At 35.4% G+C, this 22,724-nt stretch overlaps 1 protein-coding gene across 5 annotated transcripts in view; it reads right to left on the reverse strand.

Moving 5' to 3' along the window:
- Positions 1 to 532: 532 nt before the first annotated feature.
- Positions 533 to 22,724, reverse strand: part of ATP13A3 (ATPase 13A3) — an 84,896-nt gene continuing 62,704 nt past the window's right edge. For 4 of the 5 annotated variants that reach the window (XM_045539963.1, XM_045539965.1, XM_045539966.1 and 1 more), the window contains 4 exons: positions 18,506 to 18,594; positions 13,085 to 13,165; positions 11,537 to 11,626; positions 533 to 3,911 (listed from right to left, as the gene is read on the reverse strand). In XM_045539963.1, coding sequence (XP_045395919.1) covers positions 3,714 to 3,911; positions 11,537 to 11,626; positions 13,085 to 13,165; positions 18,506 to 18,594 — 458 coding nt within the window. In that variant the 3' untranslated portion in view covers positions 533 to 3,713. The remainder of the gene's footprint in view (positions 3,912 to 11,536; positions 11,627 to 13,084; positions 13,166 to 18,505; positions 18,595 to 22,724) is intronic. The other variant, XM_045539967.1, reaches the window with a different exon arrangement.

The following is a 22,724-nucleotide window of genomic DNA, read 5'->3' on the forward strand; positions in this document are numbered from 1 at the left end:
TGCACCCACTGATGCCACTTCACTTTATACTTACCATATCTTATATGGCATTAACTTTTTAGTTTGATCCTCCCAACTATTAATAGAGTATAAGTTCCTAGTCTTATATTTCAATATTTCACTTAGACCTCCTGACATTCAATATTTGGCTCTACATTCTATCTGACTGATGGGTTTCCTAGGATAGTCACAAACATGATATGTGGAATGTTGTACTTATTTCCTTTAAAACTCTAAAGTTAAAGAAGAGGAAAGAAGGAAAGAGAAGGAAGGAAGGAAGGGAGGGAGGGAGGGAGGGAGGGAGAAAAAAAGGAAAGAAAGGAAAGAGAAAGAAATGAAAGGAGGAGAGGGGAGGGAAGAGGTGGGGAGGGGAGGGGAGGAGAGAAGACCGAGGGAGGGAGGGAGGGAGGGAGGGAGAAGGAAGGAAGGAAGGAAATGGGGAAGTATTAAGCAGGAAAGTAAATCCAGAGACAGCAGCATTAATGTAACTTTTAAAAAGCAAACAAAGGTATAAAGACACAGAAGAGTGAAGTGTTATTCATTCATTTAAATTTTTATTTTGAATAGCTTCAATCAAAAAGATTTCATAAGGTTATTTACAATGCTGAATGTACAATCATGAATGTATGCCTTTTTGACAACAGGGTACCATTCTTGAGCAGCAATTCAATTTTAAAAATATAAAGATGCAGTATCATTTCTGATATAAAGTTACTTAAAAAAATTCAAGGTCTTAGGGAATTCACAAATCATAACATAAAGTAACTATTTTATTAATTTAATGTACACATAATTACCAAATTTTAATACATTAAAAATATGTGTAAATGCCCACAGACTGTACAAAAATTAACACCCCATTTTGTTAAAAGTTCCCAACCACCTCCCACCATAAATATACAAAAACCTATTTGTAGATATGCCAAAATTGCATGCATGAAATATTAGAATGTTTTCTAAAGCTTGAATTTTCCTCTTTGCTAGATGTTATCTATAGCTGTTTTTGGAACAGACTACATAAACATTGATACATTATTTACCATGCCTTTGAAACTGTGCAGTAATTTCATAAACATGGGAAACAAAATAAATACAGTAAAAACTGCAACAGTTTTGTTTAAATGCAAGTGCAATTTGGAAAGCTTTCGAATTTAAGGATTATAAAACTACTATAAAAAGTTTTTTTTTTTTGTTGGCTTAGCCACTTTTATTCAAGCATTATTTGCAGCATTGCTTTACAGCAGTTGGTGCTCGAAGATACAAAACATATAGTTACCACTATTTATACTTGAGGGAGAAAAAAAAACTTTAAACAACCCTGAGGGAGACACACATTAAAAATCTTGTTATTTATTTAAAAAGTTAAAAAGTTACATATCATTATTTAACAATTACTTTCCCAGACATTTCTGTCCTTTAAGTATGTGCATAAATAAAATTTAAATCAGCAATATTTATTCATCTTAATACATCAAAATAATATATGTACAGATTTTAAAATTTAGGTCTGTATAAACTCAAATAATTTAATGTGAAATTCAGAATCAAACTTACTATGTAATGGTGACCTACACAGAGGACTCAGTCTACCTATGGCACTGAGTAGGACCCACACCTGGATTCACATTCTTCAAATAACATTCTCAACCTGAATAATCCACCTTTCTATGTTCAAATCTTCCTACATATGCTTTTCCGCCTACCTAAAAACCTCATTCTTTTGAAAACAATATGGACAGATGAGATATAAAACCCTTATCAACTCTAAATTTTAAAAAAGGGAGGTGTCAAAAATAGCTCTTTATGATCATGCTGTTAAAGATGTTAAATACAATCTGATAATTGGATTTTTAAGCTGCTACTTAGCAATTATTTTAATTATATGCCTCAGTACTTAAATCAAAGAATAAAATTTACAGTTCTGAAAATCACTGAATAACACTTGAGCATATTTAAAATGAATATGGAAATTATAAAACGATCAAGTGAATAAGTAACTCTAGAAAACAGTGCTAATTCACAGCTCAAGAGGTCTAAGATGCATAGCTTCATAGAACCATTCATGGAACAATTGTTCTTATCATCTAATGTGCATTAATATCATATTGTACATTTTGGTGGAAAACTTCAATTACATTTTTGTAAGAATCATCAGTGGCAATAGTAATAACAGTGATCCTGAGTGTAACTTACATTTCTCTACAGTTACCAATCATCATTCAGGTCTTTGCAGCATAAAGAATGAGAACCCTTTATTTGGTCCTACAATTCTGGGTAAAATTTGGTAAACTGGTAAATACATGCTAGGAAAATAATGATCAGCTGGAAGTAGAAAGAACAAGCGCACACTACTGGTTAAGGAATAACACAGGATAATGTCACATTGTTTTAAGAGTTTAGTGTCCATGTCACAGCAATATCAACTGCTGGAGCTTACCTACAAAGGCATTTTAAAAGTTACTTTAATTTTGTTTAGAATTTAAATATTACTCAGGCAAAACAGAAAGGTGAAAAATATTTTCCACATTTCTTTTGGCTTAATGAATATCTCTTTTTCAACTTTATTCCCTCCACTTTTTCTCCCAGAAATTTCCACACCAAATATGCTCATTTGTCACTCTCCAACCTAAAATAGGTATGCTCTGACCTCTGGCGCCACCTAATGGCACACAACAAACTCTTACCAAGTTCATATTGCTCTGAAAAACAGCAGTCATTCAAATCCAGTTTTCAAGCCTCATTATTGACAGGAGAGACATAGACAAAACCTCAAAAAATCTTATGAGGTAAATTTGTAACTTAAAGAAACCCTTACTATTATCCTATGTCTTTGGGTAATTAAAAATGTAGAAGTAGAAAATAAAAAGACATTTGAAATAATACAAAGCCTGAGGGGGAACAAAACAGCTTTGAAAGATATTAAAAAGATGGATCGACATCTACTGCCAAAAGAAATAATCTCTTTTCCTAGGAACAGTTCTACAACAGTTAATTGAAGCAAATTAGACTACTGACACCACACATAGCACAAGATCCATTTAATAGTTTGAGAGATATCTCAAGAAGGCAGTGAAGCACCTTGCCGATTAGAAAAATAAAACCCAGGCAGTTTGTACAGAAAATATAAAACCATATATGGAAATTACCTGAGTTGTTCTATAAGCAATACCATACAAACTCACTCCTAACTCTAGGCCATCGAAGGGAATTGGTGCATGTTTACATAGAATTCTTTGGAAGAAATATTAGAATCAAATCAAAATAGGCATTCAATCTGTTTCACTGGAGGCTGACAAATTTTATCAATCACAAATTTAGGGCTTGTATACAAACACAGATCTTTTCTAATAAGCGGGTTGTGAAAATAAATTTAAAAGGATAAACTAGTCTCAGAAGCTAATGTCTAAAAACCTACTAAACACCAAATTTCTCCTGTGCCCAATGTAAAGAGGGTTAACAATCAAGAAAATTCTGGAAATGTATATAACAAGTTACTGAATGAAGATATAGAACTTCACAGATTGTTAATTTAACTGTCAGGCCAATATCTTTTTGTTTTGTTTAAAAAAAAAATTTCTTAATTCAGCGACTATATCAGAAAGGACAGAAAATGAAATTGTGCCATTCTGACACACAGGATCTGAAAACCCTAAAACCACATTCTCCTGAATACTGCTATTAGCATGCCACTGAGACTGATTCATTCCTATATGCTATGTTATGGTGATGATTTGGCATGATCCATTCTCCTTAACTAAAGCTTTAGCTTCTGTTGTTGTCTGAGGTTTTGGCGGCCATTCTGGATCGACCAAGAGCTCCTGTGCCAGATACATGTACTTAGCCTTTGGCATCTTCTTTCTACAGCACAGGGCCCAGGACAAGCAGCATTTTCCCCACCGATCCACTGACGCCTAAGAAAATAAAGAAAAAAGAACAATTAAGAGCTTGTTTTTAACAAGTTTATGAAAGCATACTTTAGCATAGAAAAATAACAGAAAATGACTTCTGAACACAACAAATGGGAGAAATCCAAGTTAAAAAAAAAAAGGCAGCTTTCAAATATTTAGGGACTGATTATTTTTTTACATTTTTTGCTTACCCATGGAATTTACTTCATTTTATGTACCTATCCTTTTGTGTACTGATAAATTTTTTAAATAACTTGAAGATCTGGATTCTATAACACAAAATATCTAATGTATTCAGAATAACTTTATTCAGAAAGAGAAAACATTTTTAATATTTAATTTGGAAACCCTCTTATTCTATCCCAAACTATCTTTTGGTATTATTGCTCCCAGCAACTTACCCACCTGATCGTTTTGGGACTAAAGCAGTGTAAAAATATCCTTCTTGCTATTAATATCTTTCAAAGCATGAGGTGAATATTGTTAGGTCAAAATTAGGATTTAAATCATGTTTAAAGTCAATTATGTCTTTTAAAACCACATCCTTACTAATATAAAAGGATACCTTTATTTTATAATGATGGTTTCCCTTGGTGCTCTACAACTGGAAAGAGGTACATAGAAAGGTGCGAAGCAAGTACTACTTCTTAGTATTATTTCATTATTAAAAACTCTGCTGTCACTGAAATCCTTCTAGTCAATCCTGATGTTTTTAATGACTGTGATCTTAGATAAATAATCCTTAGAGAACAAGAAAAGAGTCCCTGGCTAATGGATAGAAATGTAAATTCAATAGGGGACCAAAAAGTGACCTCATAATTTGTCTCAATGGAATTTGAAATAAATGAAGTAAAACATAATGACCATACCAATGTCTGTAGTAGTTATATTCACCTCTGAATATAACTACTTAATTATTCTGGCTGTTGCTTCCTGAAGTGACATTTAAATCCCAGGTTGTTTTGTTTTGCCAACCAACATATAACCCAGGCTACAGCTAGGTCTAATCTCAATTGAGGTAATTGCACAAAGTGGAAGTACAACATAACTGAGGTACATATTCTAATGTTAACATCCAAAAAGCCTCATGATCAAGAAGGCCAGGTTTGCTATATAACATGTATTTTGAAATGTGTGTTTCTAAATAGGCCAACGGAGAACAACAAAAATACTTTTAAATGAAAGCTCTTAAAATTTTTTTATAGTTCACCCAATGGATCTTTCTCACCTTATTGAAACAACTAGGAGGAACCTACTACTCTTTCCCTCTTCTCCACGGCACCACTGAGAGCACGATAAACAATGACGCAGTGCTTTTAACTTTAAAGGTCTTCTCGTTTATTTGTCAACAAAACAATAAGCTGCACTGCTACCAAGAATTTAAAGGCAAAAATTATAGTCACAAGTAAGCTATTTTACATTCCAGGGAAAAAAAATATTTGTAGATTATTCATCTAGTTGCCTCTTCATTGTCACAACAGAGTTATTATATTATCATCACCTTAAAAGAATGCCACAGGAAACTATTTAGCATTAGGATACAGAAGACACTATGGTATAGGATTCTTTAAGTGATCCAAAATAACAGATAATAATCCCTTTCTAGAGTAGGCACCCAAAACAATATTTAATGTGAGATGATGATTCAATACTTGGGGCTTTTTCCCAAGGTGTTTAAATTCTTCAATCTAATTGTGGAAAAGATTATTGTTCCTAAATCAATCTGAAAGCTGTTACTTTTTATTTTATGGCAAGTAGCAGGATCATAGAATAAAGGTGATGTTGATTGTTGATGTTCAAAAAGTCAACATTATTAGACTTAGTCTAGCCAGATGACTCTGCCAGGTTGAAGGGCAATGTATAGCAGGCAGAGTTAAGGAAGTTAAAGCCAGGTGTATTCAAATTTAAGGCACATACATACATAAATTCACTGTTCCCTATATATAGAAAAACAAGCAATAAAATTAAAACATTTAATTGCAAACAGAATCACAACTAAATAGGATTCTTTTCATATTAAGGGTGTGTTTTAAAAAAATCTTCACATCCCTATTAGAAACAATGCATACTTGTCACAATTTCAAAAAAATTAAGTTAAGAGGAACACTAGGCATATCCCCATTTCATCATAATTAGAAACATGTTTTTTTCCTTACCCTTACCATCTCCAAATATCACACACAAAAAGTACACTGTATGTGAGCACAGTCTTATTCGTTTATAAACACAAATTACCACACACACCCTCAAAACACAATATAATTCATTGGAAAAATAAGAGGTGCTACTGGCATGCTGGAATGAGAACTCCATCGGGGGAGAGGATGGTTGCAAGGGAAGAAAGGCAAGCACTGTGCAGCATGAAGGCGGTGAGGCAGGGCATGGGGGCTCAGAATGAGCACTCGGGTCTCCCCAAGACACCTGGGGCATAAATCCCTAAAGCAGGAGAACACATTAGCTATAGCAACTGGATCTTTCAGTTTGTTTCTGAAAGGAATGGTTAAGTAACCAAATGTATCCCCTCAGAGAAAGAAAGAGGTTATTATAGTTCAGCAGAGAAACCATAAGGAACTTTCAAAGAAATCTACAGCTAAAATTCTCCTGCTTGTTAGACCATTTCAAGCTGTTCATTCTTGAACCCGAATGCCAGTTTACACTCAGCAGTATCTTTTAGGAAATGTTTTTATGGGTAGCATGTAAAACAGAAAGCCATGCTTAAAGGAAAAAAATGTTATAATGGCACTGAGGTTTTCATAAGTCTTCTTCCATACCAATCCTGAATCAAAAACAATCAGTATTAGCATTCTATTAATATCTAAATAACCTCAAATAACATTCTAAGTGGCAAAAGGACTACTTCCATTTTTCACCAAAAAGAAAACATAAGTCTGGCACAAATCCTCAGGCATGATCAAACTACGCACTAGTATGATTCTAGTTCCATATCGACTATTAAGTGCTCTCAGTTCACCAAACACAAGGTTGGCGGCAGAACTGCTTCCAAGGAGAATATATAGCACAGATTTCTTCAAACAGGAGTAAAGCTTTATAGAAAACCACAGATGATGGGGACCTTCACTGAAGGTTTTCAGCAGCTCTAGGGTGGAGTGGAAGGCACTTTTGACGAATATCCTCTCTTGAAAATCACTGATATAAAGTCTCTTAAGGTTGTCATTACATTGAGAGAGAATGTATACAAAGTACCTACTATAAAAATATTAGGTCATTAAATATGAAATGTCCAATTTCAAATCAAAAGTGTAGTTTATTATATCTTAAACAAGAAGCAGTACAATTAATCAAAGTATGTGTCTAAACTATCAACACAGTTTGCCATCCTGACAGTAGCTTGTTTATGCCAGCAGCAAAGAAGCCTGGAAAGAGAGTGGTGATAAAGTCACAAAAGGTGTTTTCCACAGCTTGTTGAGAATTGAATATTTTTCCTTGCAAGAAGTGGTCCAAAGTCTGGAAGAAGTGGTTGTCCGTTGGCGCATGATCTGGTCAATATGGTGGATGACAGAAAGTTTTCAAGTCCATCCTCTGTAATTTGAGCAGTGCTGTTTGTGTGACACGTGGTCGAGTGTTGTCTTGCAAGAGGATTGGCCTGTCTCTATTGACCAATCTCAGCTGCTTAATCACAAGCATCCTCATCATTTCATCCAAGTGGTTGCAGTAGACGTCTGCTGTGATTGACTGACCAGGTTTCATGAAGCTGTAGTGGACAATACCAGCACTGGACCACCAAACAGCCACCATCAGCTTTTTTTGATGAATATTTGGTTTTAGACTGTGTTTCAGCACTTCATCTTTACCCAACCATTGTGCTGAAGGCTTGCCATTGTCAAAAAGAATCCATTGTTCATCATACATAACAAATAATACGGTATAGAAATGGTTCACCTTTATATAGTGACAGCAAAGAAAGGCAAGCTTTGAGACAATTACTCTTCTGACACTTGTTTAATTCACACAGAACCCACCTATCCAGCTTCCTCACCTTGCTGATTTGTTTCAAATGGTCCAATATTGTTGGAATAGTAATGTCAAACCTTGCTGCTAATTCACGTGTAGGTTGAGATGGATTTGCTTCCACTACAGCTTTCAGCTCATCATTATCCACCCTTGGTCTCAAGTGGCCCACATGGCTCATTTTCAAGATTAAAACCACCAGAACAGAACTTCTCAAATCATCAACATACTATGTGCTCATTAGCCACATCCTTCCCAAACACTTTGTTGATATTTTGAGCTGTATGTGCAGCATTGATTCCAGAACAGAACTCATATCCAAAAATAACACAGATTTTTGACTTATCCATGTTTTCACAAAAATTGCTCTAAAAAAATTAGAAAGATAATCACAAGCCAAACTGTGTGTTTGAAAGAATGAGGATGTACCTTCACAATAAAAATTTTAAAAGCATCAAAGTGAAATGTCAGAGATATCAACTGTTAAAATTAATACTTAAGGGAATCGAACATTTCATACTTAATAGCCTAATATTAGATACTGATAACAGTAGATGTCTCCATTTTGTCATTTGATCATTGTATTAGTTTATATCTTCATGGTCCCACAAATGATATACATGAGGCAATGTGGCAAACTGATAAAAAAAAATTCCTCTTAAAATCAGAAACACTGGTGTCAGCTTCCAACTCTTGCCATGCATTAGATGCACAACCTTGACAAATCAATTGAATGATATTTCTTTATGTATAAAATGAAGTTAGGAAATGCCTTAAGATTGGGAGGATCCTGGAGGTGTTATATAGTGCCTTGTAGGTATTTTGGATATAGTTACTACAGATTTCCAGGTAAAGTGACTTCCCAATTCAACTGTCTAGGGCCTGAAGCTTTGAAGCTTTCAACCCAACTCCCCTGTCTATATGGTAAAGAAGGAAACAATGGAACGGGACTTCTCTTCCCCGACAATAATATAAAAGGCTGGGAGTTGCTGCCTGGCGGAAAAGAAGAGCACAGGAGGGGCAGAAGTCAACAGGGGCCTGGGGTGGGGAGAATTACAGCAGCCACAGAAGTCCTAAGAATAGCAAGTCACTGTCACCTTTACTTTCTTTTCACCATATGGTAGGATTTTCTAACCTCAGCATTACTGACATCTTGGGCTAGACTATTCTTTGTTGTGAGGGGTTATCCTGTGTACTACAGGATGTTTATTTAACAGCATCCCTGGCCTCTACCCCACTATATGCCAATAGGAACCCCTTTCCCTCAAGTGTGACAATCAAAAATGTCTCCAGACATTGCCAAATGTCCCCTGGGGAAGAAAATGGCCCCTGATTGAGAACCACAGCCTTATAGTAATATGCCTGATTAGATCTTGAAGAGGGCCAGGCACGGTGGCTCATGCCTGTAATCCTAGCACTCTGGGAGGCCGAGGCGGGTGGATCGTTTGAGCTCAGGAGTTTGAGACCAGCCTGAGCAAGAGCGAGACCCTGTCTGTATTAAAAAAATAGAAAGAAAATTAGCTGGACAACTAAAAATATATAGAGAAAAATTAGCCAGGCATGGTGGTGCATGCCTGTAGTCCCAGCTACTTGGGAGGCTGAGGCAGTAGGATCGCTTGAGCCCAGGCGTTTGAGGTTGCTGTGAGCTAGGTTGACGCCAGGGCACTCTAGCCCCAGCAACAGGGTGAGACTCTGTCTCAAAAAAAAAAAAAAAAAAAAAAAAAAAACCAGAAAAGGATCTTGAAGGGCCACGAATGTGAACAGTGAAACCACATTACACACAGAAGTGTCAGAGGATGAAAGTGTATCATTTTGTGCTAAGACGTTTAAGAACTCTCTTTCCTAAAGCCAATAGTTTAAAAATGCTTTCTTCATCATGACCATAGAAATGGAAGACCACAATTCTTGTCTACTCAATGAATTTCAGACTTAGCCAACACATGGGGCATGCTGGCGCCTACCTGCTCTGGGAACTCTCTACCTTCACTGGCTCCCCTCAACACGTGAAGAGGCAGAACTTCACATGACAGACACCAAACTCTTAAAAAAATAACAAGGGCAGATACTTATTAATAAATTTTGAGAAAAGAGACTTAGCAAATAATAGAATTTTCTGCCATTTAATTCTGGGTGAAAGATGAGGGGGGATTTCCAATTCAAATATTTTAAAAAGGCCTTATGATACCTACTTTCATCTAAACTGGGGTATACCTCCTCTTCCAGACATGCATTTCCTGTTTAGATCAATAGTCAGAGATCTCTTAGAAGGAAATAAAAACTCTGTTTAAATGTTTCCCTTTGGGAATATAATACAAATATTTCACATGAGGACTGATGATATGAGCCCAAACTAACCCTTTGAAGTAATAATGTAGTGAGGTAACCAAAAGGGAAAAAAAATATAGACCCAGATAAAATTTTGGAAAAGGACTTGAGCCCCTCAGACAACTCTGGTCATACTGCCTACCAGGAACAACTGAGTATTACACTGCTTTAAGAAAAAAAAAACTGAGGCTGATTCCAGACTCATTTCATCATTAAAAAAACTATCATTATTCATCATAAAGCATTAGATAACAGAAATGGCACTGTACAAGCCCTCTTATAAAGCAATGTTGTGGCATTACACCAGGGCATCAAGCCTGCTGAATTTCCAAAACAAAGCTAAGAAACTTGCCACTTAGGTAAAAGGTGGCTAAAAATAAGTGAGTGACCCAGCTCAGAAATGCCAGGGAATCCTCTTGAACTCTGCAAGGGTCTTATGCCTCGAGGATGAATGAAAGACCCGGAACTCCCATTTGTACATCATACCTACAAACAGCAATGGGTAAGGCAATGAAGGGGTGAGATTTTACACTGTCAAGCTCTCTATGCCCAAAAGGCTGGCTCACAGAGCTTTGACTCAACACTACTGGTTTAAAGTAAGTATAACCTGTATCTATATCAAGAGCTATACTTTAACATCCTAACATTAGGAAATGGGTTTTATTTATCTGTTTCTCTTCTCTTTTTACCACACAGCTTGTAACACTTTTCAAATAATTGGCTACTTAATAGGCCCAAAACGTCGTCAAACATCCTAAACCACAATTTGCCTAAAAATGAGCCCATCATTTTCTGCATGATGAGACATACATTGGGGAAAGCCAAAAAGCCACCCCAAATTAAGGCACAGTAACTGACAAGAAGTCAGAAATAATTCTTCAAAATATTGGCATTGATTAGGAAGGAATGAGACGGTGAAAAGAAAATTTTTAAAAATTTTGGCCTTGGACTCAGGTCCAAGAAGAAACAATTTTCATTTCAAAACCTGTTTGCATGAATCTCATTTAGCTTCTAAGGGACCCATGAAAACCAAATACATAAAATTTAAAGGAGACAGAAATGGAAAAATTGACTCTCACCTTTAAGGACAAGACCTTCACACACAAAGAAGAATGGGATTGGAATGGAAAAGAGACTTATGAAACTTCTGGTCCTGAAAAGCCTATAACAAATGTTTGCCATAAATTTTCTAGTACTCCTTTCAAGACATGAAATGCCAGACATAAGCAAAAAGGTTAAGCAACACACAACAAAACTGCCTAAAGAATGCTGAGTACACAACTAAAAGAGCCTCAATACACATGAAGAATTGACAGTAAGGGCTGTTTTCCAACCTGTGGTGGCTGTGTGGTGCCGAAGCGATATTCTCCTTGTTTGTCTCGATTGAACACAACCTTCCAAAGGACCATGTCAAGGAAGAAATTCTGAGAGATATTCCAGTAAGTTAAGAATTAATAATTACTAAGTAATTCTTTATTAATGTGCACATGTTAAAAGACTCACACAATGCTGCATCATTAGTGAAAAACATGATTTGGTTTTCATATAGAGAATTTCAGCTAATACTACAAAAGGATAAAGAGTAACAGGACTTTTGTAAAAAATATAAATCATCATAAAATTCTTGATAAAATGGGACTTCTAAATTTTCCACAAAATATGGCTTTTATGTGAATCCTCAGGTCTTTCTCATTATTAAAACAATGCTTATATAATTTGAAGTCTTTTTCTTAACAATGAGTTGTTCTCATTGAATTAATATCTAATATTAATTCTATATCTATATATCTGTAGCTATAGATATATATGATTTCATCAGCATCCAACACAAATAATTCTTTAGATATTAAGAATAAATAGCATTTAACTGAAATGATGAACTTATGCTGCAGAAAAAGGAACACTTTTAGAATACAGTATCTTAGATGTGCTTTCCAGCATCCATAAGATAGAAAAAATATATTCCACTGGACACCATAAAAGGGTCAGCACCACAATATCCATGTTGTTCATAATATCTCATATTTCAATACCAAGTCATTTTTAAGGGAGATAATTGAAAATAAGCATAATTTCTAAGTCTGCAACTATTACTACTAAAGCATACATATTTCTGGACAAATTACCTTAATTTTAACGTGAAAGCCTATGCTATGAAATCCTTAACTTAAAAATCACAATTATATCTCCCTCTTCCATTTCTTATATTGCTACTGTAGGAGTGAATTATGACTACAGTTCTGAGAGCAGACATAAGTTTATTAATAGGTAGCAAATGAGAACTTGCTAGCTCCTTTTCGAGAAGCTGACCTAAAGGCAATCCTAATGGGAGGGTAACTATACAATATATAATGAATCAAAAGAGTACTTAAGAATTCTAGAGGTCACTCAAAAGTAAATACCAAGGAGGAAGTTCCAGCAATCAATGCTGAAATTAGTTAAATCCATAGTGGTCACTATTTTATACTTTCAATAAACTCTCCTGCTATTAATATTCACTATATTTCCTGGAGAAAGCCTTCTCACCCTTTCCTTCCTTAAATGGGAGGTTTTACTGTACATCCCAGAACACAGATGGGAGATGCCCATTCTGATTTCATGGCTACTAGTTCAGCAGTTAACGGGCTACCCATCACTAATATTTGCTGTATCTCACTGCTTATTTTCCCCTGCCTGCATGAGTGCAACTAAATCATATCCCTTAATATGTCTACTATTAGTTCAAGGAAAGGTAAGAAGAGAAGGCTAAATAAATCTGCCTAAAATGAAACTGAGTTGGGTTTCCATAATGTCACCTGTCCTCTTCTCCCATTTACCATTACATTATCTAAGAATCCCAAATCAACAAAGTAGCCAGCCATGTGACTGTCTGAAGTGCTTACCTCCACCAGGATAGATACAAAGGCATTGACAAGAACAATGATGAGCATAGTTACACGCCACTGATATGGTACACACACTATCTGTAAGACAAAAAATGTAAAGTTAGAATTGTACACAGTTGATAATATAGCACTATATCGTAATTTATAAATTTACTGAAATCCTATTATATACCAAACACCTTCACACACATTATCTGTTTAATCCTCAACAATGTCACAATGTATATATTATATCCATCCACTTTTCAGATGATAAAACTCAAAGTTTTAAGTAACTCAAGGTTAAAGAAAATATTAATTCGCTGAGCTTAGAGTACAATCCTAGCCAGACTTAAAAGCCCATGCTCTACTAGATCATAAATTTCTAACAAGTCCCTCTTTTTCAAATAAAAACCTATCTTTAAAATCTTTTTTTTTCCTTTCTTTTTTAACTTTTTTAGAGACAGGGTCTCACTCTGCTGCCCGGGCTACAGTTCAGTGTCCCTGATCATAGCTCACTGTAACCTCAAACTTGTGGGCTCAAACTTGTGATCCTCCTGTTTTAGCCTCCTAAGTAGCTAGGACTACAGGCGCACCATGCTCAGCTGATTTTTATTTTTATTTTTTCGTAGAGACAAGGTCTCTCTATGTTATTCAGGCTGGTCTCGAACTCCTGGCCTCAAGTGATCCTCCCACCATGGCCTCCCAAATTGCCTGAATTATAGGCATGAGCCACTGTGCCCGGACAAAAACCTGTCTTTAAATAATGAGGCAGACATCACTCTAATAATGAAGTATTGGTAAAAATTCATATTATTATAAAGACAAATTCATAAGAACTAAGAAGCATCTAAGTTTTTACTTTTAAATCTGATTAATTTCTAAGGCCTAAAAAAATAAAGGGGGGGAAAATTAATGTATTCATCCTTTTATAGTTAGCAAATATTTATTGAGTACCTAAAATACTGGGCTAGATGCCAAGGAGTGGCATTGATCTAACATGATTTAAGAAAAACATTATCGCTTTTTTAGGAAAACATTATTGTCTTTCTTAGGAAAAAGACAGAGATTCAGACTAAGAAAGATGAAAGAATCTAACAACTGACTGGCTATGAAAAGAGAAGGACAAGACAACAATAGCCAGACAAACACAAACACTTCTGACTAAGACAAATAGTGGTACCAAGCAACAGAGTATAAACAGGGTTGAGAGAGAACGTTACGAGCTTAGTTTTTAAAATGTTAAAATGGAGGTTACTATTGGGTAGAGCACCCAAGAAATAGTCAATATGTCAGTGGCTATGCAGGTCTAAAGCTCAGTGGCGAGAACTAAGCTGAGTTTTTAACATATAGATGGCAATTAGAGGGTGATGTCATAACTGTAGGTGAGATCACCTGAATATAAAGGTGACAAGAAGGATAAAAACAGAAATGTGAGGAACACTAACATCTGAGGAATAGGCAGAGGGATTGGAGCCACAACGGAGAATGAAAATGAACCAGCATAGAGGTAAGAAAGGCCTGGAGAGCAAAGCATCACACAATTCCAAAGGGGATGTCTTAAGAATGATAACACAGCTAATTGGTCAAATACTGCTGGAGAGCCAAGTAAGATTGGAAAAAAACATTTGGAGGAGACAAGTTCACTGGACTTAACCAACAAGAGGATTGTTAATGGCCTTGGTAAGGGCAGTTTCAGTAGATTCACAGGGCTAGTTGCTAGACTAGATGAATGTGTGGGAGGTGAGCTGAATGTAGCAATATTTCAAGAGCAAGTCTGGCTGTAAAGCAGAAGACACATGTGGCATGTGGCAGGAGAGAAATATAAATGTTTTCCTCTTTTGCTTAAAGTGCTTACCTAAATCCCTCAATGATGCATGTAAGGAAACAGACATACACACTGCTGCTAAGACAATAACCTGGCAACCTCTCCAAAGTTCAATAAAAAATTCTAGATACCCTTTGACCAAGCAATTCCACTTCTGCACACTGAGCCTTTAAGTAGACATATGTCCATAATAAAAGTGTGCAAAGATTTATAATACAGCATTATTTGTGACAGTAATACACTGGAAACAATCTAAATATCCATCAAAACAGAACTAGTAAAATTTTTGAAAAAGTCCACAAAATGATTCATTCCATGAGACTCATATACCTACCCAAAACTGTCAATAAGATACAAGACAAGAGAATTAAGTCTGACCTCATTCATGCAATGGAGGTGAAAACCCCAAACAAAATCCCAGCAACTCATATCCAGGGGGTTTAAAAGAATGCATCATGATCAAATTGGATTTACTCTGGGAATGCAAAGTTAGTTGAATATTTGAGTATTAGTCAACTATAATTTACCACATTCTCCAGGAAGAAAAATTATGTGATCATTCAATAGCTGTTGGAAAAGCATTAGATAAAATTTTAAAACCATTCATGTTAACAACACTACAGAAGGAAGCTTCCTTAACCTGACAAAGGCTATACACTAGAAATCTACTGCAAACAATATATTCACTGATGAAATAGCAGGAGCACTCCCTTTAGAGTTATGACCAAGAGAAGGATAAAACTATTACCACAACCAATATATTAATATATACAGACATGAAAAATATAGAGAGAGGGTATATAAGGACTGTAAATGTCAGAAACAAATATTTTATAATTAAGCCAAGTAGCACAGAGGGGGAAAAAATATATATATATATGTATACATATTTTATAATTATTTATATATGATGACTGTCTAAACAGAAAGTCCTAGAAAATCTAAAATATATATGTCTGAATAAAGTCTGACAAGCCTTACTGGATATTACATGAATATCCAAAATAATCACATTGAATACACCAGCATGAAAGAATTAGAAAATGTCATTTTAAATAGATATAATTTTTTTCTCCCCTTCTCCTCCCCCTAACCTCACTTCCTCTTTCTCTAAAAATAAATAGATAGATATCATTTATGAGGGGAACAAAAGAATAATCCTCTACAGATAAATCTAACAAAAAAATGTATAAAAGCCTTTAGGGAGAAAATTATCAGACTTATTGAAAGACATTAAGTCAAGAAGACCTAAAGAAACAGAAAGAAGGCCAGGCGCAGTGGCTCATGCCTGTAATCCTAGCACTCTGGGAGGCCGAGCCGGTCGGATCATTTGCACTCAGGAGTTCAAGACCAGCCTGAGCAAGAGCGAGACTCCGTCTCTATTAAAAACAGAAAGAAATTAGCTGGACAACTAAAATCTATACAAAAAATTAGCCAGGCATGGTGGCGCATGCCTATAGTCCCAGCTACTCAGGAGGCTGAGGCAGAAGGATCACTTGAGCCCACGAGTTTGAGGTTGCTGTAAGTAAGCTAGGCTGATGCCACGGCACTCTAGCCTGGGCAACAGAGTGAGACTCTGTCTTAAAAAAAAAAAGAAAAGAAAAGAAAAGAAAGAGATCCTGTTCACGGAAAGGGAAATTAACCAATTCTCCTCCAAATTTGATAAACTTGGTGTAATTCTAATTACAAGAGGACTTTTCCTGGTACTTGATAAGCTAAACTTAAAATTTAAGAACAGCCAAAAAGTTCGTGATGAACAACAATGTGAGATGCCTACCATACATCAAGATTCCTTACAAAGTTATAGCAATTTGGACAATCAACTACTAGCACAAAGAACACTAAAGAGCAAAATATAGAGCCCCTAACAGGCTCATAGTCATATATACGGAAAACTGATATAGGATAGAGGGTATCACTGAAGATGGGTGGGGAAAGATGAACTATTCAATAAGTAATGCTGAAACAAATGGGTATTCATGAGGAAAAAAAAATGTGATCCCTATTCAAAAGCTATACATAAAATTAATTCCAGATGGATTAAAGACTAAATGTGAAAGAGGAATATCTTTATTAAACTTTAAGACAGACAAGTCTGCCGAACTAAGACAAAAATGTACACAAAGGGAAAAAAAATTATCAAATGTGACTATAAAATTATAATTTTTAAAAAAATATTATAAACAAAGTAAAAAGACAAGGCACAAACTGGGAGAAGATATTTATCAGTATACAGTCAAATACATGGGAACTTCTAAAAGTAAGAACGAGAAAACATCCTAGTACCAAAAAATGGACAAAAGGCATGAATAGGCAGTTTACAGAAGAAATAAAAATGACCAATAAACATGAAAAAATGCTTGACTCCATTAGTACTTTAAAATTATTTAAAAGCAGATAGGCTTTTAGTAGGCTTAATTACTGTTTTTAAATTCTCTACAGCATTGCACACCTTCACATTTTTCGTACCTGGGGTGAACTTCTCCCACCTCTACTCTTTGGTACACCATTATTTACCCCCATACACCAAGAGACATGTAAAAAAAATGTTCATGGCAGCCAGTTAATATATGAAAAGACTATAAGGACCTAATTATTTACCAACAGAAAATGGAGCAATGAATTTACTATATTCCTATAATGTAATACTATACAGCAGTGAAAGTGAAATACATTGTATCAACAAACAATGTTGATGGGAAAAAGCAAGTCACAGAAAAATACAGAGAGCAAGATAGCATTTTCATAAAGTTCAAAAGCAAGCAAAACGATCTATTGTAGCTTCAAATATACACAGTAAGTGTATAATGAAAAGAAAGAGAATGAGGGGGTTGGAAATCAGAATAGGGATTCCCTTGAGGTGTTTGAAGAAAGGTACATGAGTGTGACTTACTGACTGATAAGGTTATGTTTTTGTCCCCCCTCCCCCTTCTTGTCACTGACTTGAAGCTCAGGTAAAGTCACTCTTATTTTAGGTTAGATGATGGATTCATGGTGAATTTTTTCATAATTTTATTATTATGCTTAATAACTTAAACATGCACGCATATTCTTTTGTATGAAAAACAAGTATTTCATCATTCGTGAAGTTTTTAATGAAAAGAATGAAAAACGAAATGGCCAGCGAAGAGGCAGCATGTGTAGACTGCTCAATAAGTAGGTTGGTAAAGGACAGAGAGTAATGAGATAATGGAATAAGGGCTCTTTTGTTTTTAAAGACCAAGGGGCATTTAATTTGTTTTTAGAGAAATGGACAAAGAACAAGATGCAGAGACTGAATGGGTATAGACTATAAAAGCTGCTACAATGATGTTCCTTACTCTTTTTAGAGTATCTTTGAGTTAATATAACTGAATCTTAGAAAATATAAAAAAGAAGAGATCCTGGGGGCGGGGAGGAATGTAGACAGTTTAGTCTCTTTCCCCAGTAACATAAAAGCAATGGAGGGGGATAAATCTTAAACTCTTGTACAAGATATCCAGAAGTCTCATTTAGCTATTCAAATTTCATGCAATACTGTGTCACTTTCTATAATTACCATCTTACTACTGCTATCCCAGTTACTATGAACCATCAGATAACCAGTAATAAATGATGTGCTTAAGCCTTACCTCAAGAACCTGGTCAACAGAGGCAACTGGATATAACATGATGAATAATACGAGAACATACAAAATAATCACAGATACGACAAAAAAATCTGGAAAAGAAAGTAAAACAGTTAAATTAGGAAATTCCTTTAAATAAAAAGGTATCCAATAACAACTGGTATACCAACATTCCTAGATCTGGTTTTCAATACTTTCACTTACATTGTGAAATAAATAACGCATGCACTCTGTTATTTCCTAGAGTATTCCATTGTCCAAGGCCCCCAAAAGATTCATGTAAGTGATGTGATGTTACAGATATTTAAAGTCCATTAACTTTAACCTTAAAAGTACTTCAAAAAATAATCAGCACTAGAAAATAAGATACAGGCCGGGCGCAGTGGCTCATGCCTGTAATCCTAGCACTCTGGGAGGCTGAGGCGGATGGATCGTCTGAGCTCAGGAGTTCGAGACCAGCCTGAGCAAGAGCGATATCCCGTCTCTACTAAAAATAGAAAGAAATGAGCAGGACAACTAAAAATATACACAGAAAAAATTAGCTAGGCACGGTGGTGCATGCCAGTAGTCCTAGCTACTCGGGAGGCTGAGCCAGGAGGATTGCTTGAGCCCAGGAGTTTGAGGTTGCTGTGAGCTAGGATGATGCCGCGGCACTCTAGCCTGGGCAACAGAGGGAGACTCTGTCTCAAAAAAAAAAAAAAAAAGAAAGAAAAATAAATAAGATACAGACCTTTACAGACATTTATATGTCTCTCAGATAGATAGCTACTTTGTAAAACAATCAGGCCAATATATAATTCACAAATAAGGGACTAGACTAAATATGAAAAAATTAGATCATTTAAAACATGTATTTGATGACAATTATTGTTGGTTGTAAACATGTTGAATACATTTATTTTCAGTATAAGGTATATCATAATTCTAAATAGAGGCATTCTAACTTCAATTTAAATATATTTTTGTTAAATGAATCCCATTTTTTCATTGATTTACTCTGTGAAAATATTTCCAAAGAAAATGTTAGCCAAAAACCAAGAGACTGAAGTTGATTTACTATTTTAAATGTGGGCTAACCTTATGGCTTGCTATGGTGGCTGGGAATGGCAAATCCAACCAGCAGTACTCGATTCTCTTTCCTAAGTCAAAAATAAAACTCCCTGCTCATGGCCATTCTGCTAAGTGTGTACATACAAGCCTACTCATATATAATAATAAGACATAAGAGAGGTTCGGAAATTTTCCAATTATATTAATAGCCCCAAATGCTTTTTCCCCTTTTTTACTTTGGTCTGAACATTTATTTACAAGTTCCTATTTGAAGTTGGCTTCAAACTCACACTGTACTAAGACGATCAAAACGTTTTCATGAAACTTTCAGATTGGTAAAGAAGTTAATGTCCTTTTTATAGACTGAAAATGAAGGGTCTTAATGCTATTTTTAAATGTGGGAGTTATCTGCAAATATAATCTTTGCTAATATGTCAGTGCAAAACAATGGGTCAATTTATCATTTTACAGAAACAATACTATGGTATTTATTTTTTTATGTTTATATATTTAATATAACTATATATACCTCTGGGTTTCAGATCACTATTTAAAAAAAAACTATATATACCATATATACACATGTGTATGTAGTTCCAGCAGCTTAGGATGAAAGTTGTACTAATGCTCATGTCAAAAGTAGGGATTCTTTGCCACTATGAGCCACTGACCAATAGAATGAAAAAACTTGGGATGTATGCTGGGTAAAAAGCAATTTTTAATAGATTTTTATTTTTTAAAAATTCTACTAAATTATCAATAGCAAATGTAACACTTTCATAAATACAGCAACTAAAGTAGTATTTACGTTATACAGTCATTCAAGTAGTTAGTACGGTCAGTGAAAGAAAAAGTGCTTAGAAAAGTGTTGGTTCAAAGTAGAGAAACACAGAAATGAAAAAAGACAAAATCAGAAAAAGGATAAAAGGAAATGGTCAGAATACAAATGCCACAGAGACCCAGGGAAACTGCAAAAGAGTTTTATTTCAATAAAGTAATAACCCATACTGAATGCTTTTCAAACCCTACTGCATTTTTACAACTACAGCAAAAAGAGATTTGAGATCCAGTTCTTAACACATGCAAGTTATTAGGAAAAAAATGATTCAGGCTCAGAAGCTTCTTATATCTACCTAAACAGTGTTTCTCAAATTTTCATGTCTCTCTCCCAGAGCCATCCCTTTGATCTCACCTCTAAAAATCTGACAAGATTTCCATCTGAAGGAGAAAACAAAAAATGGAATCTATCTTTGTTTAGCCACAAGAGAAAAAGAGGCACTACTGAAAAAAGGTACCATGTGAGCTAGATGGCTGCTGGACTTACATAATCACACAAATTTAAAAATCAATTAAGAATGTCAACCAAGAATGGAAAAATCAAGTATTCACTTTAGAGAGGTATAAATTCTAGTAGCCTATTCTTCTGGCATTATCAGTGATCACTTAGTAATCCTATTAAAGTGCAAACATTCTTAGCCAGACGATAGCTGTCAAAACAAACTCTGTGTTGATTGATGGTCATTGTGGACCAGGGAAGAGTATTCCTTATGTTAAAGCTTTAGATTCTGTTTTAGATTGGTTCTTCTACAAAGCTACATGATCCCAGCTGGGCACAGTAGCTCACACCTGTAATCCTAGTACTCTAGAAGGCTAAGGGAAGAGGATCACTTGAGGTCAGGAGTTTGAGACCAGCCTGAACAAGAGCGAGATCCCATCTCTACTAAAAATAGAAAGAAAAAAAAATTAACCAGGTGACTAAAAATAGGAAAAATTAGCCAGGCGTGTGTGCCTGTAGTCCCAGCTACTCAGGAGGCTAAGGCAGAAGGATTGCTTGAGCCCAGGAGTCTGAGGTTGCTGTGAGCTAGGCTGCCACCATGGCACTCTAGCCTGGCTGGGGAACAGAGTGAGAGTCTGTCTCAAAAAAAAAAAAAAAAAGCTACACGATCCTGAACAAGTCATTGAGAGTCAATTTATTTTATCTATAAAATGGGGATGTGATAAGAATCCCATAGGAAAAAATAGATTTTTTAAGTACTCAAAACATAAAGCAATATATAAATTCAAGTTATTATTAAGTATGTTCCAGCTTATGCCAAGAAAGATTTGTTGACGGAATATGGCATCAAAATAAGGTACCATAGAAGATTTTCTTCATATTTCCCTTAGTGACTCAGAAATAAAACCTTACATAAAATAAATATACATACCATATTCATCCCCAGTATATACTTATCTTGTTCGTTCTCCAAACAGTAACTGGGGCCTCTGATCTATAACCACAAATTTCAAGCAATTTTATTTCCATCCCCCTTCCTTTTCACAGTCACTTATCTTTGTTAAGGCCACCTTATTCTGTACCACCTCTAGGTATCCGAACTGTTGCAACCAATTTAGTCATGGCAGATGAATAGGAAAATGATACATAGGCCCTGAACAGGAGAGATACTGGCAATTCAGTAACAATGCCTTCATAGACAGAGAAAGGAATTGGATTTCACAAGCAGTAAACTGCAGGGATCAAGCAAGAAACTTCAGTAAAAAATGAAGCCAAATCCCAAGAAATCACATCTAGTTAAATGAGAGTGTAAGAATTGAGTGCCTATCACCATGGCCCTTGAAGTGAAAGTATAGTCAAATGAGAAAATATAACTGCACTAGTTGAAAATGGGTAACCACGGACTGAAATTAGGTACTTGGGAGGCTGAGGCAGAAGAATCTCTTAAGCCTGGGAATTCAAGGTTACAGTGAGCTATGATCATGCCACTGCCTGGGTAACACAGCGACATTTTGTCTCAAAAAAAGAAAGAAAGAAAAAGAAAAAAAAGAAAGACAGATACGTAGAATAAAATTGAAAGAGAAGAAGAAAGCAAAAAACTCTGGAAAGAATGCCTTAAACATCTAAAACTGCGGTTAATTTTTAAAAATAATCCCAAGACAAATTTAATACATTATACATTGTATATAAATAGAGAACAACAACTGGCAGGTCCTAGCAAAGAACTGCTCCAATGGACTCTGATGATGAACAGAAAACAGGTGAAAACTAGCAAAATGTGTATGTCAGCTGTACCATTCCTTTTGTATTTTTCAGGAGGCATATTTCATAACAGAATGTACTTCTGTTTATCCACTGGCAGAAGTGCACAAGCTGCTTATACTTATAGCAAGGACA

The sequence above is a fragment of the Lemur catta genome, chromosome 1 (genome assembly GCF_020740605.2).
Source record: "Lemur catta isolate mLemCat1 chromosome 1, mLemCat1.pri, whole genome shotgun sequence".
Lineage (NCBI taxonomy): Eukaryota > Metazoa > Chordata > Mammalia > Primates > Lemuridae > Lemur > Lemur catta.